We start from the raw sequence: 16579 nt of genomic DNA, 5'->3' as shown, positions 1-16579 counted from the left end.
CGACGCCGATGAGCTCAGCTCTCAAGTTCGAATCATGGATTCAATCTACAGCAAAGCTGAAACTGTTGCAGTTTGCTTAGGACCTCCCCCTTTCGAGGAAACGAGTGACCTAGCTTTCAGTTGGTTGCGGGAAGTATCCAATACGAACGTCTCTCATTCCGTCGACTGGACCATGTCGGAAAAGCAAATCGCGGCCGTTGTTCAGTTATTTGAAATGAACTATTGGAAAAGGCTCTGGGTCCTTCAAGAGGTTTTTCACGCCAAGAGAGTTATGGTACACTGTGGTTCAAACTCTATACCTTTGGACGAAATTCTCGCGGCGTGCAAAATCTTTCGCAGCATTGCTCATCACATCGAAGCCTCCTTCCCTGGCGGGACAGTGGTCATCACTTCAGAGAACCACTACTCACATGCGCAGATTTTGACGACACAAGGCCCGAATGCTTTGCTAGAACCATCAACAAACTTATCAGGAAGTCCTTTGGAGATTCTCCGCATCTGCAGGAGCAAGCTAGCTGCCAGACCTCAAGACAAGATTCTTGGTGTCTTCAGCCTTTTACCGACGGATATTAGGCAAACGTTTCAACCCAATTTCCATAAGACGCCACAAGAAATCTTCACAGAGATTGTCAAATGCATCTGCAGAATATCCGGACGTTACGACATAATATGCGAATCCATACGTTACCCATACCACCAGAATTCGTTTGGCTTGCCCAGTTGGGTCCCGGACTGGTCGCACTCCCCTGACACGTTGTCCCTTGCTGCGACTCATCTCTCCCATCGCCACCCATATGTGGCATCTTCAATGCAACTCGCTCTTTCTTCAAATACGCCAGAATTCAACGCAGATGAGCTACGAATACCTGGGATCCAGATTGGCACCATAACGGCAAGGGGGATGGCTGTTGGCACGCTTGGTAGACTTTCCAACTACCTCATGGCTTTTTTGGAGTGGAGACACATTTTACTTGACGATAAACATTATGACCAAGGCCACACAGCAGCATTTTGCCGGACCTTATGTTTGGGCGACGTTCCGGATGATGTCCATTCGACACTCGATCGTCAGTACGGCTTCATAGAGTCTCCAGAGCATTCGATCGAAGGAGATTCTTCTGGTACCGAATTGCCACAAGTGGACCAGTGGCAGCAGGTTACTTTCGATGTTTTTGCCGAATATCTTGGAGAACGCTTGGGGAGACTGCCTCTAGACGAAGAACTACAGTCTCACCAAAAGAAGGGGCGCAAACTCCTTAGAGGACGTCAGTTCCTCCAGGAATACTTCGGAGACCGTATGATGGGGCGCTGCTTTTGTCTCCTCGAGAGCGAAGAAAAGAGAGGATACATGGGAATGGGAACAGGGTACATGGGTGTTGATGATTTGGTCGTCATCGCATACGGATGCTCAACTCCGATTGTCATTCGACCCACGAACCAAGAGGGAAAGTATGAGTTCATTGGCGATATTTACGTAGATGGATTCATGGACGGAGATGACGCGAATCTTGATCTTCTTGGCACAGAGATGGAATTTGTTTTATGCTGAGAGGGACTAGGGGCATGTTTATTGAATAGAGCTGGGTTGTTTTTCTCTTTTTTTTCTTCTTTTTTTTTGGTATTCTACTTTTTCCCCAGATGGTGTGACTTGAGGTATAAAGAGTAGAGGTACAAGAGGTGGGCTTGCTATCGATCAATACTTCTCGAAGATTAAGGCCAAAATGAAGGAATGTAACGCTGCAGCAGTGGTACGCCGATCTCCTACGCGTTATTGTTGTTTTATTTCTCTTTTTTCTCTTTTAAATCTCATCTTCTACAGGTGAGTAGACCTGGCTGAATACACTACATCGGATTCCTAGGCAACCACCTACAATTGGGCTATTTATTACGCGACAAATTCAGCACTGTGTTGAGACCCAAAAGTTGCTAGTCGAAACGAAGGAGTGAGTTCCACCGCATCTTTTGGGATAATTCACTGTTTTTACCAAGCAAGAGCGCAATTGCAATATGACCGAAATAATACCAGAGATGGAAACAATATTTCAGTCAGATGTCAAGTAATTTCAGAGATTTTCAGAGCGCCCCAAACCCGGGCCTCTCGACCAGTCTTCTGCAGTTGCCCCCAACTGCGCCTCACTCTTAGCGCATCCAAGATGCAAGGCTCTCTCTCGGGCAACTGATATTTCGCACAAACGCGCCAAGCACGCAACAAAAGCACCGCGCGAAAAAGAAGCAAGTACTTCATTTCAGACACTTAACGTCATTATGCAGTGAATTAAGAGGCAGTGCACATTTTGGAGGCGGGCAGTGCTGCAATCAGTGGGTCTTGGCGTTTCCGGTACATCTCACGTGTACCGCCGTGAGTGGTGAGAGGATGGACTTTGCAACACCACAGCCCGAGTATTCGCAATTGTCAGAGAGGCCGCCGCTCAACAATTTCGTTAACTTGGCGCTTGTTTGGGGCGACAATAAGCCTCCTTGGGTGAGATATTGCTGTGCTGCCAACGCAAGACTCATGTGCCAAGACATGATGGATCGTGGAAAGGGTCGCGACCTCTTTCACATGTTGAGACTTTGAAGCCTAGTAGAGCGGACTACAGCGCGAAATGACAACTCCAGCCTCATTTTGACGACGACGGAGTGTGGCTGGTGAGGACGTTCGTCGTTGAGCCACCATGTCATTGCGCAAGAGCGAGGCGGATTGGAACGCGGAGCATCGTATGCAAACCTAAACTATGCCATAAGTCTCCATGAGAGGCGAAATGCCGCTGAAGATACCCGACGCTGCGGTATGGTTACGTTGATGATTTCGTTGCTGAGGCAGTGTTGTCGAGCTTCGGTGAGTCGGTGACTACCTGAGTTGCGTGGGGAGGCATGTGAAACAGATCGTCTCGTTTTCGCAACGAAAACGACAACGGTTGGCCATCAGGGTGTAAAGCCATTGGCTTGATTTTGGGAATTTCAGATTTGAACAAGAAATATACGAGGACTAAAACCTGACACCCCTTGGTAAGCGCAACCAGTCTCCCAAAACCTGAGTTCATGAATACGAGACTATTACGGTCTATGCGGCTGCAAGATTTACGATCTCAGTGGCATAACCAAGAACCGCAAGCCAGGCGCTTTCACGTGTGGTCACAACGGTTCTCACATTGAGGCGGAGTAGCTGCATGCTCTGTATTTCCACCGAACGGTGGAAATTGACTTCGGGATGAGCCTCTATCCTTCTTCGTGAGAACCGCTTTGAAGAGTCAGTGGCGACATCGGGACTTATTTTGGGTTCAGTGAAGAGGATCACGGAAATGCCGATAATGCGGTTGTAGGTACATCATACATAGGCCGCACAGCAAAACAAAGTTCAAGGCAACATATTATAATTGCTGCGAATATGGCAAGGCACTTGGTAGGGCACATTGAAACGGTCCGAAATGTCTCAGCACAAGACTGAAAATAATTTTGAAATGGATCAACGTGATACATGCCAAGTGGGCGATGACTGCATTGGAATTTCTTGGTCCGTTCAATAGTCAGAGACTAAGAGTCTTCTCCAGCAACGGGTCCTTGACCGTCAAGCACCTCGAGAAACCTTGAGAACACAGATAGCAGGCTTGAAGACCGAAAGAGGTCAATGACATCCATATCGACTATGATCATGACCCCATGGAAGAGTTCTCTCCATTTTCATAGGTAGGTGGACACAGTCAGTGTTGGTTCAAACCTTCCACAGCTTCGAGGCCAATTGTCTGTTTCAGTTTTCCGGCCGGCAGGCAAGCTGTACCGTTTCGTTTCACCCTCGGCCAACTGCCAACAGGGAAGGAGCGGCAAGAGGAGATGAACGTTGCATCCTCGGACTTGCTCTTGAAGGGAAGGAAGCTCTCTCGTCAGACTGTGAAAGTGTCATTGGCTGACCCGACGGGCGGGTTCCCGCAACGGAAGGACGGACGTGCCACCCTTGCAGGTACTGCTTACCTAAACAGGTCATTTGCGGAGGCGGCCTCCCTTGGCTGCGTTAAGCGAGCCAATAGGGAGCTGTGCAGGTGCAGTGTACAGCCACTCTTGGCGCTCACTAGCGCACCTGCCCGAGCTTGATTCGACTGTGACATTTGGATCGCGACTGCTCCCTTTCGAATTTTTCTTGGCGCGTTGACTTGCTCATTTTCACCTTCTTTTCCTCTGCTCCACCATCGCCAATTCTTTCCCTTTCACTTACCGCCATCATCACCAATGCACGCCAGATACGCCCGGGAATGCTACTGGAGCCGATTGATCGGCTCAAAGCGAATCTGTTTCGACACAAACGAGCACCTCGGAAACACACAGGCCATCTATCTATCCATCCATCCATCCATCCATGGCACGAACCACTGTCATGGAAACAAACACCAACCTACACGTTCTCGAACAAATTCTCGGATACGAATACATGACGGCCCCCAAGGTCTAAACAGTGGACGGGCGTCATTCCGAGGAGCTTTTGCATCTGTCACCCCTCCTGTCTCTTCTTGTGCCACCACTTTCCGTCTCCATGCTACCCACAACTTTGTCGCCGTCGTCGCCGACCGATACGTCTCCGTGCATTTCCGTGCCTTGCTGTCGGATGTGGCACCGGTCGGCCGCTTTCCTCATCGAAGCCGATGGGGTTTCTTTTCGCAGCCTGCTCTCTCTTGCCAGCACGGAAGCCACGGGAGGGAGTCGCGCGAAAGAACGCCAAAGCAAAGGAACGAGCCTACTCCATCGAAGAGCGCCCTCGACTCCTTGGTCATCTTGGCAAGCGCCAGACGACTGGCGTTGGCGCATCATCTCTGAACCAACGCCTGGCCACCGATCGGGATGAAGAACAGACCTTATCCAACGGCTTCGTTCATACCCGCCGAATGGAACGCCGCCAAAGTCTTGGGGAATGCGAAAGAATGGGGCCGCCACCCCCAGTGTCGGACGCCATCTCCGGCTGCGGTCCTCGGTCTCGTCTACAAGTGTCTGGCCTGACTGTCTCCCGCGCATGCTCACCTATCTCCACCGGAGAACAGAACGTGATAAGGACCCGGCACTTGCAACAACAAACCCGCCAAGGGGGGCCAAATGTTTGACATTGGCACTCGGGCAGAGTTGCCAATGTGCTGTCAAATCTCCATTCCCCATCCAAATTTACCCCTTGTTTGTTTCCGACTCGCCATTGCTCATGGCGGTCCTAGGATGGCCCCGACTCGACCTCTTCTTTTCCACTGAACAGAGCTCGCTTCTCGCTGCTCCATATTAAATTCCCTCATCGGGACCTTTTGCACTTTTCCTTTGCACAGCCTCAATGCCCAGACCGCTGGCGGTTACCTCCCTTCTCGCCATGCCCAGCCAATCTCTTGCCAATGATTTCGGCCAAGCCCAGGATGTGAGAATAATTGACCGGCACGTCATTCTATCTCTCCGGATCTCCTCAAATGGCTTTCCCTCCTTCCCCTCTCGATCCCGTGGGAAGACTTTTTCCAACCCACTGCTGCTCCGCCAAGACCGCCAGATGCTGCTGTGATAATCGTGAAGCGCGACTTTTTCTCACCTGCATCCTATCAGTCCCTCACTTTGACCAATCCATTGCTTCCCTGTGGAGTCTCGGTTGACTTCATCTCCTCTTGATCTTGCCAAGAAAGGCAGTCGCTGAGAGCACTGCCACCCTCGATTGTTGGTCTTGAGATTCTAGGCGCCATCGCCAGCATATCTCAGACACTTCTGAAATCTCTTACCCCTTCGTCAATCATCATCAACTCTGTGACGATTAGAACAAAACCATGATGGCCGCACAGACTTGAGCCGAATACCGTCCTCTGCAACTCCAGACTCTGTTAGTTTGGAAGTGGATGTTTTGCCGCCGCCCAACCCCTCCGCTGCCTAGCACAGCCTTCTCAACTACGCCGTCGGACTCGGAGTAGGCTTACTTCGTCGTCTTCGACACGTCGGTGTCATCTTGAGATTTCCAAACTCTCTTGAACGGGGCGAGGGCGCAGCTTGGCTCGCCAAGGCCCACGGGCACTCTGTCGTTGCAAATTCGCGGTGCTCACCTGGTACGCCTCAGACTCTGCCACTTCTCGTTACCTTGAGTGCACGCAACACCGTCGCCTCCTACACAGCCTTGCTGCACAACACATCTAAATACCAATCCTTGTGTCACCAAGAGGCCTCTGAGAGGGAGCCCATCATCTGTCTTGCCCAATCTTAGCTCTCAACTACACCTTCTCACAACTACCTTATCTCAAACCTCATCTTGGAAACCTTTCACACCCGATCACTCATGAGAACATCTCGCATCAGTTTCAGAACACTCTGCACCGGTGCTAATGGCTTCTCTCGCACCTCCTCAGTTGCGCGTCGACACCCGCCATCCCCGTGGGGACAATGATCACGACGACGCGATAACACCGTCTCCCATCTCGACACACTCAAATCCGTTTCTCACGCCGGCAGTCAGCTCCGCGACAAGCATGCACTCAAGCACAACAACCGTCGTCCCGGAGGACCCGGATACCGCCCTCCGCCCCGACCCCGGCACTGAAGGTGACTTTGTTGTCGACAACAACCCGTTTGCATTTAGCCCTGGGCACCTCAACAAACTTTTGAACCCAAAATCTTTACCTGCATTTTTGGCCCTCGGCGGACTTCGTGGCATCGAAAAGGGCCTCCAGACAGACGTCAAGGCCGGTCTATCGCAGGATGAGGCTGCCGCCCGTAGTAGGGTCAGCTTCCAGGAGGCAACCGGCCACAAGGAGCCATCCTTCGCCACTGCCAGTGCTCAGCCCACCACCACGCACCAAGCTGACGGCAATGGTTTCACCGACCGTATCCGCGTCTACGGCAGAAACGTCCTTCCCCCGAAGAAGGCTACGCCTCTGTGGAAGCTGATGTGGAACGCTTATAATGATAAAGTAATTATTTTGCTGACAGTCGCCGCCGCGATTTCATTGGCGCTCGGTCTATACGAAACGTTTGGCGCGGAACACGACCCCGACGAAGGCCAACCGGTCGACTGGATTGAGGGCGTGGCCATCATCGTTGCGATTTTGATCGTGACCCTAGTTGGGTCTCTTAATGATTGGCAAAAGGAGCGCGCCTTTGTCAAGCTTAATGCTAAAAAGGAGGATCGCGAGATCAAGGTCATTCGATCCGGCAAGTCCTACATGATCAACGTTGCAGAGGTCCTCGTCGGCGATGTTATCCATCTCGAACCCGGCGATCTCGTCCCGGTGGACGGAATCTTCATCAGCGGACACGAACTGAAGTGCGACGAGTCCTCGGCCACCGGCGAGTCTGACGCGCTCAAGAAGACTGGCGGCGATGCGGTGTTCAACGCGATGCAGTCCGGCAACCCGCCCAAGGACCTGGACCCCTTCATCATCTCCGGCGCCAAGGTTCTCGAGGGTGTCGGCACCTTCGTCTGCACCTCTGTCGGTACCAACTCGAGCTTCGGAAAGATCATGATGTCGGTTCGCACCGAAACCGAGTCTACGCCTTTGCAGAAGAAGCTCGAGGGCCTTGCTCTAGCTATCGCCAAGCTCGGAAGCACTGCTGCTCTCTTCCTCTTCGTCGTCCTTCTGATTCGCTTCCTGGCCGGCCTGCCCAACGACAGCCGTCCCGGGGCCGAGAAGGCATCGTCTTTTATGGATATCCTGATTGTTGCCATCACGATTATTGTCGTGGCTGTTCCAGAGGGTCTTCCCCTGGCTGTCACCCTTGCCTTGGCATTCGCGACCACCCGGCTTCTGAAGGAGAACAACCTTGTGCGTGTTCTGCGGGCTTGCGAGACCATGGGCAATGCGACCACGATCTGCTCCGACAAGACCGGTACCTTGACGACAAACAAGATGACGGTTGTTGCCGGCACTTTTGGCTCTGCCAGCTTCTCAAAGTCTTCCGAAGGAGAGAAGGCTAGCTCCGCAGTCGCATTCGCCCAGTCTCTCCCTACCGCCACCAAGAAGCTCATCGTCCAGTCCGTCGCGATCAACTCTACCGCCTTCGAGGGCGAGGAGGACGGCCAAGCCACCTTCATCGGCTCAAAGACCGAGACCGCCCTGCTTCAGTTTGCGAAAGACCACCTTGGTATGCAGGCTCTGGCTGAGACCCGCGCCAACGAGGAGGTCGCCCAGATGATGCCATTCGACTCTAGCAAGAAGTGCATGGGCGCCGTCATCAAGCTGCCCGGCAACGAGGGCTACAGACTGGTTGTCAAGGGTGCTTCTGAGATTCTCTTGGGATACTGTAGCCAGAAGCTCGACGTTTCCGATCTTTCCATCTCGGCTTTGGAGCAGTCTGACCGACAGTCTCTTGAGGCGACGATCGAGTCTTACGCCAAGCAGTCTCTCCGTACCATCGCTCTGATCTACCAGGACTTCCCCCAATGGCCCCCTCACGGTGTCAACGCCACCTCTGAGGGCCACGTTGACCTTGGCGACGTCCTTCACGACCTTGTATTCGTCGGCGTTGTTGGTATTCAGGATCCTGTCCGTCCTGGTGTTCCCGAGGCCGTGACTAAGGCGAAGCACGCCGGTGTCGTTGTCCGCATGGTTACTGGTGACAATGCCGTTACTGCCAGGGCTATTGCTACCGAGTGTGGCATCTTCACCGAGGGTGGTCTCATCATGGAAGGCCCTGTGTTCCGGACACTGTCTCCCGAGGCTATGGATGAGGCTCTGCCCCGTCTGCAGGTTCTGGCTCGCTCCTCGCCCGAAGACAAGCGCATCCTGGTAACCCGCCTCAAGGCTCTGGGCGAAACCGTCGCTGTGACTGGCGACGGCACTAACGATGCGCCAGCGCTGAAGGCTGCGGACGTGGGCTTCTCGATGGGTATCTCGGGTACTGAGGTTGCTAAGGAGGCCTCGGCTATTGTGCTTATGGACGATAACTTCACTTCCATCGTCACGGCCCTCAAGTGGGGTCGCGCGGTGAACGACGCCGTCCAGAAGTTCCTTCAGGTATGCAACTTTCTTTCCTCATTAACCTGACTTACTAACATGTCTCTTTAGTTCCAAATCACGGTCAACATCACCGCCGTCCTCCTCGCCTTCATCACAGCCGTCTCCTCCCCTAACATGGAGTCCGTCCTCACCGCAGTCCAGCTCCTCTGGGTCAACCTCATCATGGACACCTTCGCCGCCCTCGCCCTCGCCACGGACCCTCCTACTGAAAAGATCCTCGACCGCCTCCCGCAGGGCAAGAAGGCGCCCCTAATCACCATCAACATGTGGAAGATGATCATCGGCCAGGCCATCTTCCAGCTCACCGCCACCCTGATCCTGCACTTCGCCGGCAACGCCATCTTCGGCTACGACGCCGCCAACGAGGACCAGCAGCTCGAGCTCGACTCCATGATCTTCAACACCTTTGTGTGGATGCAGATCTTCAACGAGTTCAACAACAGACGCCTCGACAACCGCTTCAACATCTTCGAGGGCGTGCACCGGAACTACTTCTTCATCGTCATCAACTGCATCATGGTCGGCGCCCAGGTCGCGATTATCTACGTCGGCGGCAAGGCTTTCCGCATCACCCCCGGCGGCATCAGTGCCGAGCACTGGGGCGTGTCCGTCGTCATCGCGTTCCTCTCGCTCCCCATGGCCGTCCTCATCCGTCTGTTCCCGGATCCCTGGTTCGAGAAGATTGCCAAGACCGTCGGACGCCCGGTGGTCATTGTCTACCGCGTCCTGGCCAGAGTCTTCTCCCGCATGGGATCCGTCTTCCGTCGCAAGAAGACTGTTGATGCCGAGTCTTCGTCCACTGAGGACAACGTCGTCGTCTCCGGCGACGAGTCCAAAGCCATCGCGGCACCCGAAATCATCATCTCCACGCAGCCCGAAGACACCCCCAACAACCGCGACGTCGAGAAGGGCCGCTAATCCCGCCTTGCTCTTCCTTCTCTACCACTACTCCTGCATGCTCCCGTTTTTGCTTTCGGCACGATTCCCCCTTCATGTTAAATCTCTTTAGTTACGATACCTATTTTCTTACGTGTGTATACTTTTTTCCCTTGGTGCGACGATTGAACGACCGGCACTTTTATACATATGGGCGGCGGGCGGTTTCTAAACCAAAAACCAACTATTGTTTTTGGCAGCGGCGTTTTCATAAGTGCGGTTCGGATACGACTCCAGTGTGGATTTTTTTTGGGTTACGGCACCTGGACGAAAAACTGTCATTACGGCATTAGAGAGCGACAACATACATCTGCTTGCATTTTCAGGATACGGCTTTCATAGATAGGACACGATATGTGTGTCATGTGCGATACGACTTCCATCATGAGCGAAATACAATACTTATGAATCTATTTCTATAATGCTTCCTTTCATGAATCGTGATCATGCGCCACACCTGATGAAGAGCTGCACGGGATATCGGTGGGCGAGTCCGTAGTCGACACAGTGAGGTTATACACACTCAGACTCTCAGAATGCGGCTCCAACCTCGGCGCCCCCTGCGCATCCTTCAAAATCGTAAAACTCGCGCTGCCACTATTCCCTCGTCAGCCCCCTCCCTCTCCCTCGTCGCAGTGGAAACTCAAACTTACTACGCCTGTGAACAGTTCCCCCCAACATACGTCGTCTGTATTACAATCTCCGCCACGAACGTCTTGCTCTCCGCCGTCTCGCCCGCCACGCTCGCCCCGCGGATCAGGTGCCACCACGACTTGTCCCCCGCCGGCGGCAGCAGGCTCTGCTTGACGCCCAGCATGGCCGCGTACCCGGAGAAGGTGCGCCCCGCGATGATCAGCTGGCCTGTGGCGGGCCAGAAGTCCGTGAAGGTCGTGGTCGCGGCTTTGTCCTCGGAGGCGACGTAGTACGCCTCGACGAAGGGGGCGAAGGCGGCGTCGACGTTGGCGGCGGGCTTGTAGGGCGCCATGTCGATGGCGGCGACGAGGGGAAGGAGGGGGAGGAGGGTTGAGGGCTTCATCGCGGCGGTGGTGAGCCTGGAGATGAGGTTTCGGTGTGTGAGACAGCTATGTTTCTCATGAGAATGACGACATCTTCAGCAGGGGCTGAAACGCGATTTGTGAAATGCCATCGTCCGCCTTACGAGGCCACGCACACCCCTTTCGCAGGGCACACCCGTCCCGATCGATCAATCTTGCTCAGAACCGTCCATCGGCGCCCCCGTCCATCCGGACGGCCCGGGGCAGCAAGGAGGAAATAGGGGTCGCGGCGAGCTCGGCGGTTGATCTCGGGAAGATGGTCCCTGTAAACCTTCGTCCCATGTCCGACAAGGGCCCCCCCGGCCGCGCGTGACAGCGGTTTTTGCGAGGATATATCTGGGGCGCGTTCGTGCGGCCCGGCGAACGGAGAGGGAGGTAAAAACATGGTCTGGGCGGTTGTTTATTTTACTTTTTTAGGTTATGGGGTTGTGGTGTCGCTTTCAGCCGAGAAAAGGGGCGGTCGGCCGGTGAGTGTGTTTGTGGGGGATGTTCGCTCTCGGTAGTCGGCGAGGATGAGTTGTGCGAGTCCTTTTGTAGATGCTGGGTATTTGAGGCTCGGTGGTAAGTTAGTCTGAAACTTTACAAGCGCGGCGATTGCGGGCTAATTAGTTGTTGCTTTTGAGGTTTTTGGATATAAAGATCCCACCGGCTTCAGCTCAACTACCTTTCGCAGCCGTTCAGCCACAACACAACCGTTGAATATCGCAATCTCAGCCACGCTCGTTTCCGATCACAGAATCTCTAAAAATGTATCTGAACATTGCTCTTCCCGCCCTCCTCGCCGCGCGGTTCGTCGCGGCGATCGACTTCACCGACTACGACCCGCAGCCCGGCGTCCAGCCCGAGTTCAAGGACTTCCTCAACGCGTGAGCAAAGCTCAATCCCTCAAACATGTTTAATGCCCTCTAACAAAACGACATAGTCTCGTCACCCCGGCAGAGGACCCCACCGCCACCACAGCCTACACGGACTTCTTCACGGCAGACGGCATGCAGACCACGCTGAGCATCCACTGCGTCGGCGCCGACGCCATCACCAAGTGCAAGCAGCGCTTCCTGCCCACCGACGGCAGCATGTCGCTGACGCACTTCCCCAACACGACCTTTATCGCGGACAATAACGCCACCGCGACGGTGTACGAGGCGCACGGGCGCATTGAGAATAACTTCAAGGCGGGGAACTGCTCGCAGATCTAGTAAGTCCACCCAAGAGGAGGATTGTGTGGGAGAAGAGGTTGGCTGACGATTTCGGTGCAGCTACAAGACGCAGTACACCGTGCTTAAGACGGTCCAGTCTGTTGACGCGGCGCCGAACTTGTCGACGAAGCCTGAGCAGCAGGTGTACTGGTACCACGATTACTTTGTCAACCCAACGGGCGTGCCGTCGGATATTCCTTGCGATAGCCAGAAGGCGTAGAGATAGAGAGAATGAACTTGAGAAGGTATATTGCTATGTAGATCATGTTGAATGACCGTTGATGTACGCATTGTATCCATGTCCCTCAGCCAACTGCGGTCCATATACGTGTGCTCAGCTTGCCTGTCCGATCCTATCAAATTGAGATCAGGAGCTACTCCTGCCCATCCTTCATTTGTATATCGCAATGTCAGCGGCAAATCTAGCTTTATTCGCCTGATAACTAGCCTGTAGCCATGCGTCGTTGGCATCGCTGAGCGCCTGTCTTGCGGCATCAAGCCCTTGCTTGGCCAGTCCCACCTCTTTCTCAGGATCAGCGTCGTCGGCAGCTTTACGTGCCTTTTTGGCAGCCGATGCTGCATCTTCTGCAGCGCTCTTTGCCAGGTCAGCCGCTTCTCGTGAACTACTCACTGACTTCGTCTCTGGGGAGCCATTGGCATTATGAGAAGCCCGCTTGGCGTCCGCTACCGCCCTGCAAGCACATGCGCTGGAGCGATCGGCCGCTTCTTGGGCCGAATCCGCAGCAACGGTGGCTTCGGAAGCCAGGTAGCGGGCCCGCATGGCTTCGTTGCGGGTCTGCAGGCAGACTTTGAGCCATTTTGTAGGCTTCGCAGAATCCCACACTGCGGACGGCATCTGGACCACCGTCTCCTTGTAGAGACAGTCTTTGGCAGGGCTGGAACTGCAGAGAACCGCTCTGAGCATCCCGCCCCCTCGACCAGATAGAAGCGCAACGGAAGGCGGCCGCTCTGCTGCTACCACCATGACGGACAGATGACCCAGATCAACAAGTGTGAAGAGTCTCTGCCCTCTTTTGAGCCGGGCTTTCACTCCTAGGTCTTCTGCGTTCTCGATCCATGCCGGTCTGCCCTTTTCCAAGGTTCTGGTCTCGCTGTCCACGCCGTCCTCATCTGCGAGAATATGCGACGCGAGCGGGTCGTAGTTGAATACATCGGTAGAAGACTTGTATCCAAGGATCTTCTCTTCCAATTCTTTGATGGGCATGACACCCTCGATCCCAACCAGACCAGGGCTGCATTTCCGGACTTTGAAAGTGCTGAACATGCTTCGTGCGGCCGCGGGTATCATTAACGTGCAAGCGCATCCAATGCAAGCAGCGACTGCCACTATTTTGCTCAACATGCGGATTGCAAAGTCTGAAGGACGAAAGTCGTCTGATAGGGAGCCTGTGCTGCTGGAGCTGCGAGAGCTGCTAGAACTGCCAGAGTTTACGCCGGCAATAGCGGCCATGGTAATGCTCATGCCAATGACGATCAACATGGAGCTCATGGCAGCTTTCCGCAGAAGAGTGACGAGTCCGGTCACGGCCGATGGGTGGTTTTCGACGCGCAAGGCGGGGAGAGAGTCCCATTGTATCTTGATGGCTCGGCAGTTGTCAATGAAGACCGTGTGGTCCTCGTCCGCCACGCCCACGACGTCGCACAGGGGCGTGATTTGGTGGACGCGTGCGCCAAAGGCATCCTGTCCGCAAAGACTGGCCCAAATGATGTGATTGGACGCATCTGATGGAACGGATCCTGGAAGCCTCGGTAGTGGAAGCAAGCTTATCATACGGTCGATGATCTTGTCGCTGTCGTTCTTGAGAGAAAGGTGGGACAGAGTCTGAAAAAGCGTGGGACTATCCGTGCTGCCCGGCTTCCTCCCGACGCGAAAACGGAGAAGACCCATTGCCGCGTATCCCATGTCCGAAAGCGAGTTCTGGTTCCCGGTGTTGCGGGAGTTGAGGGCGTCGAAGATGAGTGGGAGAACCTCAAGAGTGCTGAGCACGACTTGGCCAGAAAAGTATTCAGCCAGCAACCGTGCCGAGCTGCCGCCCTCATGAGATGCTCGTGTATCGCTTTCGCTCCAGTAGCTTGCTGTCATCTCTACCTTGTATAGAGATTCCACCGGTGGCCCGTCTGGAAGCTTCTCCCTGTCATAGTCTCGTGGAGAGAAAAGAATCGAGTTACCGGGAGCTAAGAGTCCCTCAACAAACGTCCACATCCGCTTGCCCCACTCCGTCTTGGACTCCGAGGAGGAAGAATCGCCTGGGTAGATAACGGCCACTTGAGCTGAGCCACGGACGACGTCGCATAGAGTCCATATTTGGTGGTCGGTAATTGCGATTCCCTCATTCTCAGAGAGGGCACCACTCTTCACTTTTTGCTTGATGTGCCGGGTGAAACACCAATCGTCCAGGTAGATTGCCGTAAGTCCTTCTTTCTCTGCGAGTCGTTGGGCGGTATCAAGGTACTGAAGCTCGTCTTGTTTTGTCTTCGACCCAACATGGCTGACGAACAAGTACTTTGGTCGTTTGTTAGCCGTGTTCATGTCCGTTGGGGTCCACGTTCCGTCTTCTTCTTTGAGCAGGAGCTTCGATGGATACGTCCGACGTGCTAGCACATCGAGATGTGACAAGCCATCGTCCCCTGAAGGCACGGAATGCCTTCTCCCACCGTCGGGGTCATTGACGTTATACTTTCCATTGAACTCGAGGTAGGGGTCGTAAATGTCTTTTGGGTCCCACGCTGCCCAACACAGCGAGTTAGGGACGAAGTTAAAAAATAGCAGAGGAATTGCAGTCATTATGCCCCTCAGGGCGGCTAAGATTGGAGCCAAGATAGTTCTTTGGGGATTATCCAGTGGTGCCATGGCCCATTGTACGACGGAGCGCGTCGTCATATCATGGCGTACCAGCGTCTTCCTCATCCAGTCAGGGGCTGCTGCGGCATTCTCTGCGTATCGATCCGTCACCTGAACTGACATTCTCGCGTGTGATCGGGTGACGAGAGGTGTACCTCTCCCGGCCGGGTCATTCTGGACAGTCCTTTGCGAATTCGAATTCTCGTCATTGACGACGGTGGAAATGCTAGGACTGCTCTCGCTGGCGACACGGGATGGTTGAGGATTCGCGGTCTTCTCCTCGTTTTCAGCGGACTGAGACTGAACGTTTTGCTCATTCCGATCTGGCTCTTGGACCAGCGTTTCATTGCTCGCCATTGAGGCTTGGAAATTATGAATGTCCTGGGGTGAAGATGGTGATGCGAGTAAAAATGAACAAACACGCTAGATCAGCCGAAAGGTTCCGATGTCTAATTGTATGGTGAAATAAGTCAGTTGGCAGGTGAGCCAGATGCGTCTTGCACAATATGTATGTGATGCAGACTTCTTATATCTTCGAAGTTGCTTCTTGCCTCCAGGGCAAAATCATCGAATTACTCTCGTGGAGGGAGGCTATGGTGTTCGAAATGGAAATAGACATTTGCGCGCCCAGAGATATCCAGCCCATCAAAGGTATACTTCATCTATGTGACTATCTCCAGCGTGAGGTGTCTTGAAGCAATATTCGCTCCTCAAGTTGTTTCTGATATACAAAGGAATGCAATATGACGGAGGGATGTAGGGCGGATAATTGCAGCACACAGTTTCTGCCTGGAAATCTCCAGGTCAGCACCCAAACCTCACCAATGGTATCGTAACCCCACCCACCATGAGCAAAAGCACAATGCATATAATGTTTTCGAGTCAAAAACGATTGGCAGCCCTACTACGCCCAGGGATGCGTGGGGGCCAATCTATGCAGGGAGGATCGCACCGTAAAGCTAAGGCAAATGATTCGTTGGCATCGCCCCCAACGCTCGGGATCCTTCGCCTCGACTCGGGACCGAGAGCTTCGCGACATTGGAATGGACGTGGTTCTAGACCCACGAGAGATTCAGATCCGTGGATCAAAAGCTGTCTTGGAAAGCTGTAAGAGTAGACGGATCTGCTCCTGCGCCACCTTCTACCCTGTTGACAGTTGAGTCGCTGTGGCGTTTGAGACGCCGCAGACATGGATGCTCGGTGGCAGGGCATTCACAGCGAAGCAGCTAGGGGGTTCAAATCAGAGGCTGAGTGGTTGCTATACTAGTTTCCAAGTGATGACGTATCTTGGCATCAAACCTCCAGGCAGACTTATTCACAGAGACGTGTGGCGCCAAGGTGGCTGACCCCATCCATCACCCTGCCTTGTAAAGATAACTGCTTCCCAGCGCATCTATCCTCGCCTTTCAGCCACTACACACCTCTCCATAGAGGTATGTTACTTATTGACTAGTCGAAAGCTACCGTCATTCGATACGCAACATCCAGCTAGTGGCGTCGCGAAACCGCTTCCTGCCTTGATCACCATGCAACCTGTTGGTAAAACCAGACCGGATGGCGTTATTGAGCGCAATT

General features: G+C 53.7%; 4 protein-coding genes across 4 annotated transcripts; 2 read left to right on the top strand and 2 right to left on the bottom strand.

Annotated features, from left to right (window-relative positions):
• Positions 1-6467: 6467 nt before the first annotated feature.
• CGCA056_v000176 (Calcium-transporting ATPase 2) lies at positions 6468-9872 on the top strand (the record flags this gene model as incomplete). Its single annotated transcript, XM_037315437.1, has 2 exons — positions 6468-8951; positions 9003-9872. The coding sequence occupies 2 exons, from the start codon at positions 6468-6470 to the stop codon at positions 9870-9872; spliced, it is 3354 nt and encodes a 1117-aa protein (XP_037185071.1).
• Positions 9873-10321: 449 nt separating this feature from the next.
• Positions 10322-10926, bottom strand: CGCA056_v000175 (uncharacterized protein; the record flags this gene model as incomplete). Its single annotated transcript, XM_037315436.1, has 2 exons — positions 10322-10487; positions 10544-10926. The coding sequence occupies 2 exons, from the start codon at positions 10924-10926 to the stop codon at positions 10322-10324; spliced, it is 549 nt and encodes a 182-aa protein (XP_037185072.1).
• Positions 10927-11692: 766 nt separating this feature from the next.
• CGCA056_v000174 (uncharacterized protein) lies at positions 11693-12361 on the top strand (the record flags this gene model as incomplete). The annotated part of the gene is made up of 3 exons (XM_037315435.1): positions 11693-11811; positions 11868-12140; positions 12202-12361. 3 exons carry the CDS (start codon positions 11693-11695, stop codon positions 12359-12361), a joined length of 552 nt encoding a protein of 183 aa, XP_037185160.1.
• Positions 12362-12532: 171 nt separating this feature from the next.
• Positions 12533-15361, bottom strand: CGCA056_v000173 (uncharacterized protein; the record flags this gene model as incomplete). Its single annotated transcript, XM_037315434.1, has 1 exon — positions 12533-15361. One exon carries the CDS (start codon positions 15359-15361, stop codon positions 12533-12535), a length of 2829 nt encoding a protein of 942 aa, XP_037185074.1.
• Between the last annotated feature and the right edge of the window lie 1218 nt (positions 15362-16579).

Source organism: Colletotrichum aenigma (assembly GCF_013390185.1).
Source record: "Colletotrichum aenigma strain Cg56 chromosome Unknown KSG_Cg56_contig01, whole genome shotgun sequence".
NCBI lineage: Eukaryota > Fungi > Ascomycota > Sordariomycetes > Glomerellales > Glomerellaceae > Colletotrichum > Colletotrichum aenigma.
Note: the sequence above shows the minus strand (reverse complement) of the source record. Positions and strands in the feature narration are given on the sequence as shown.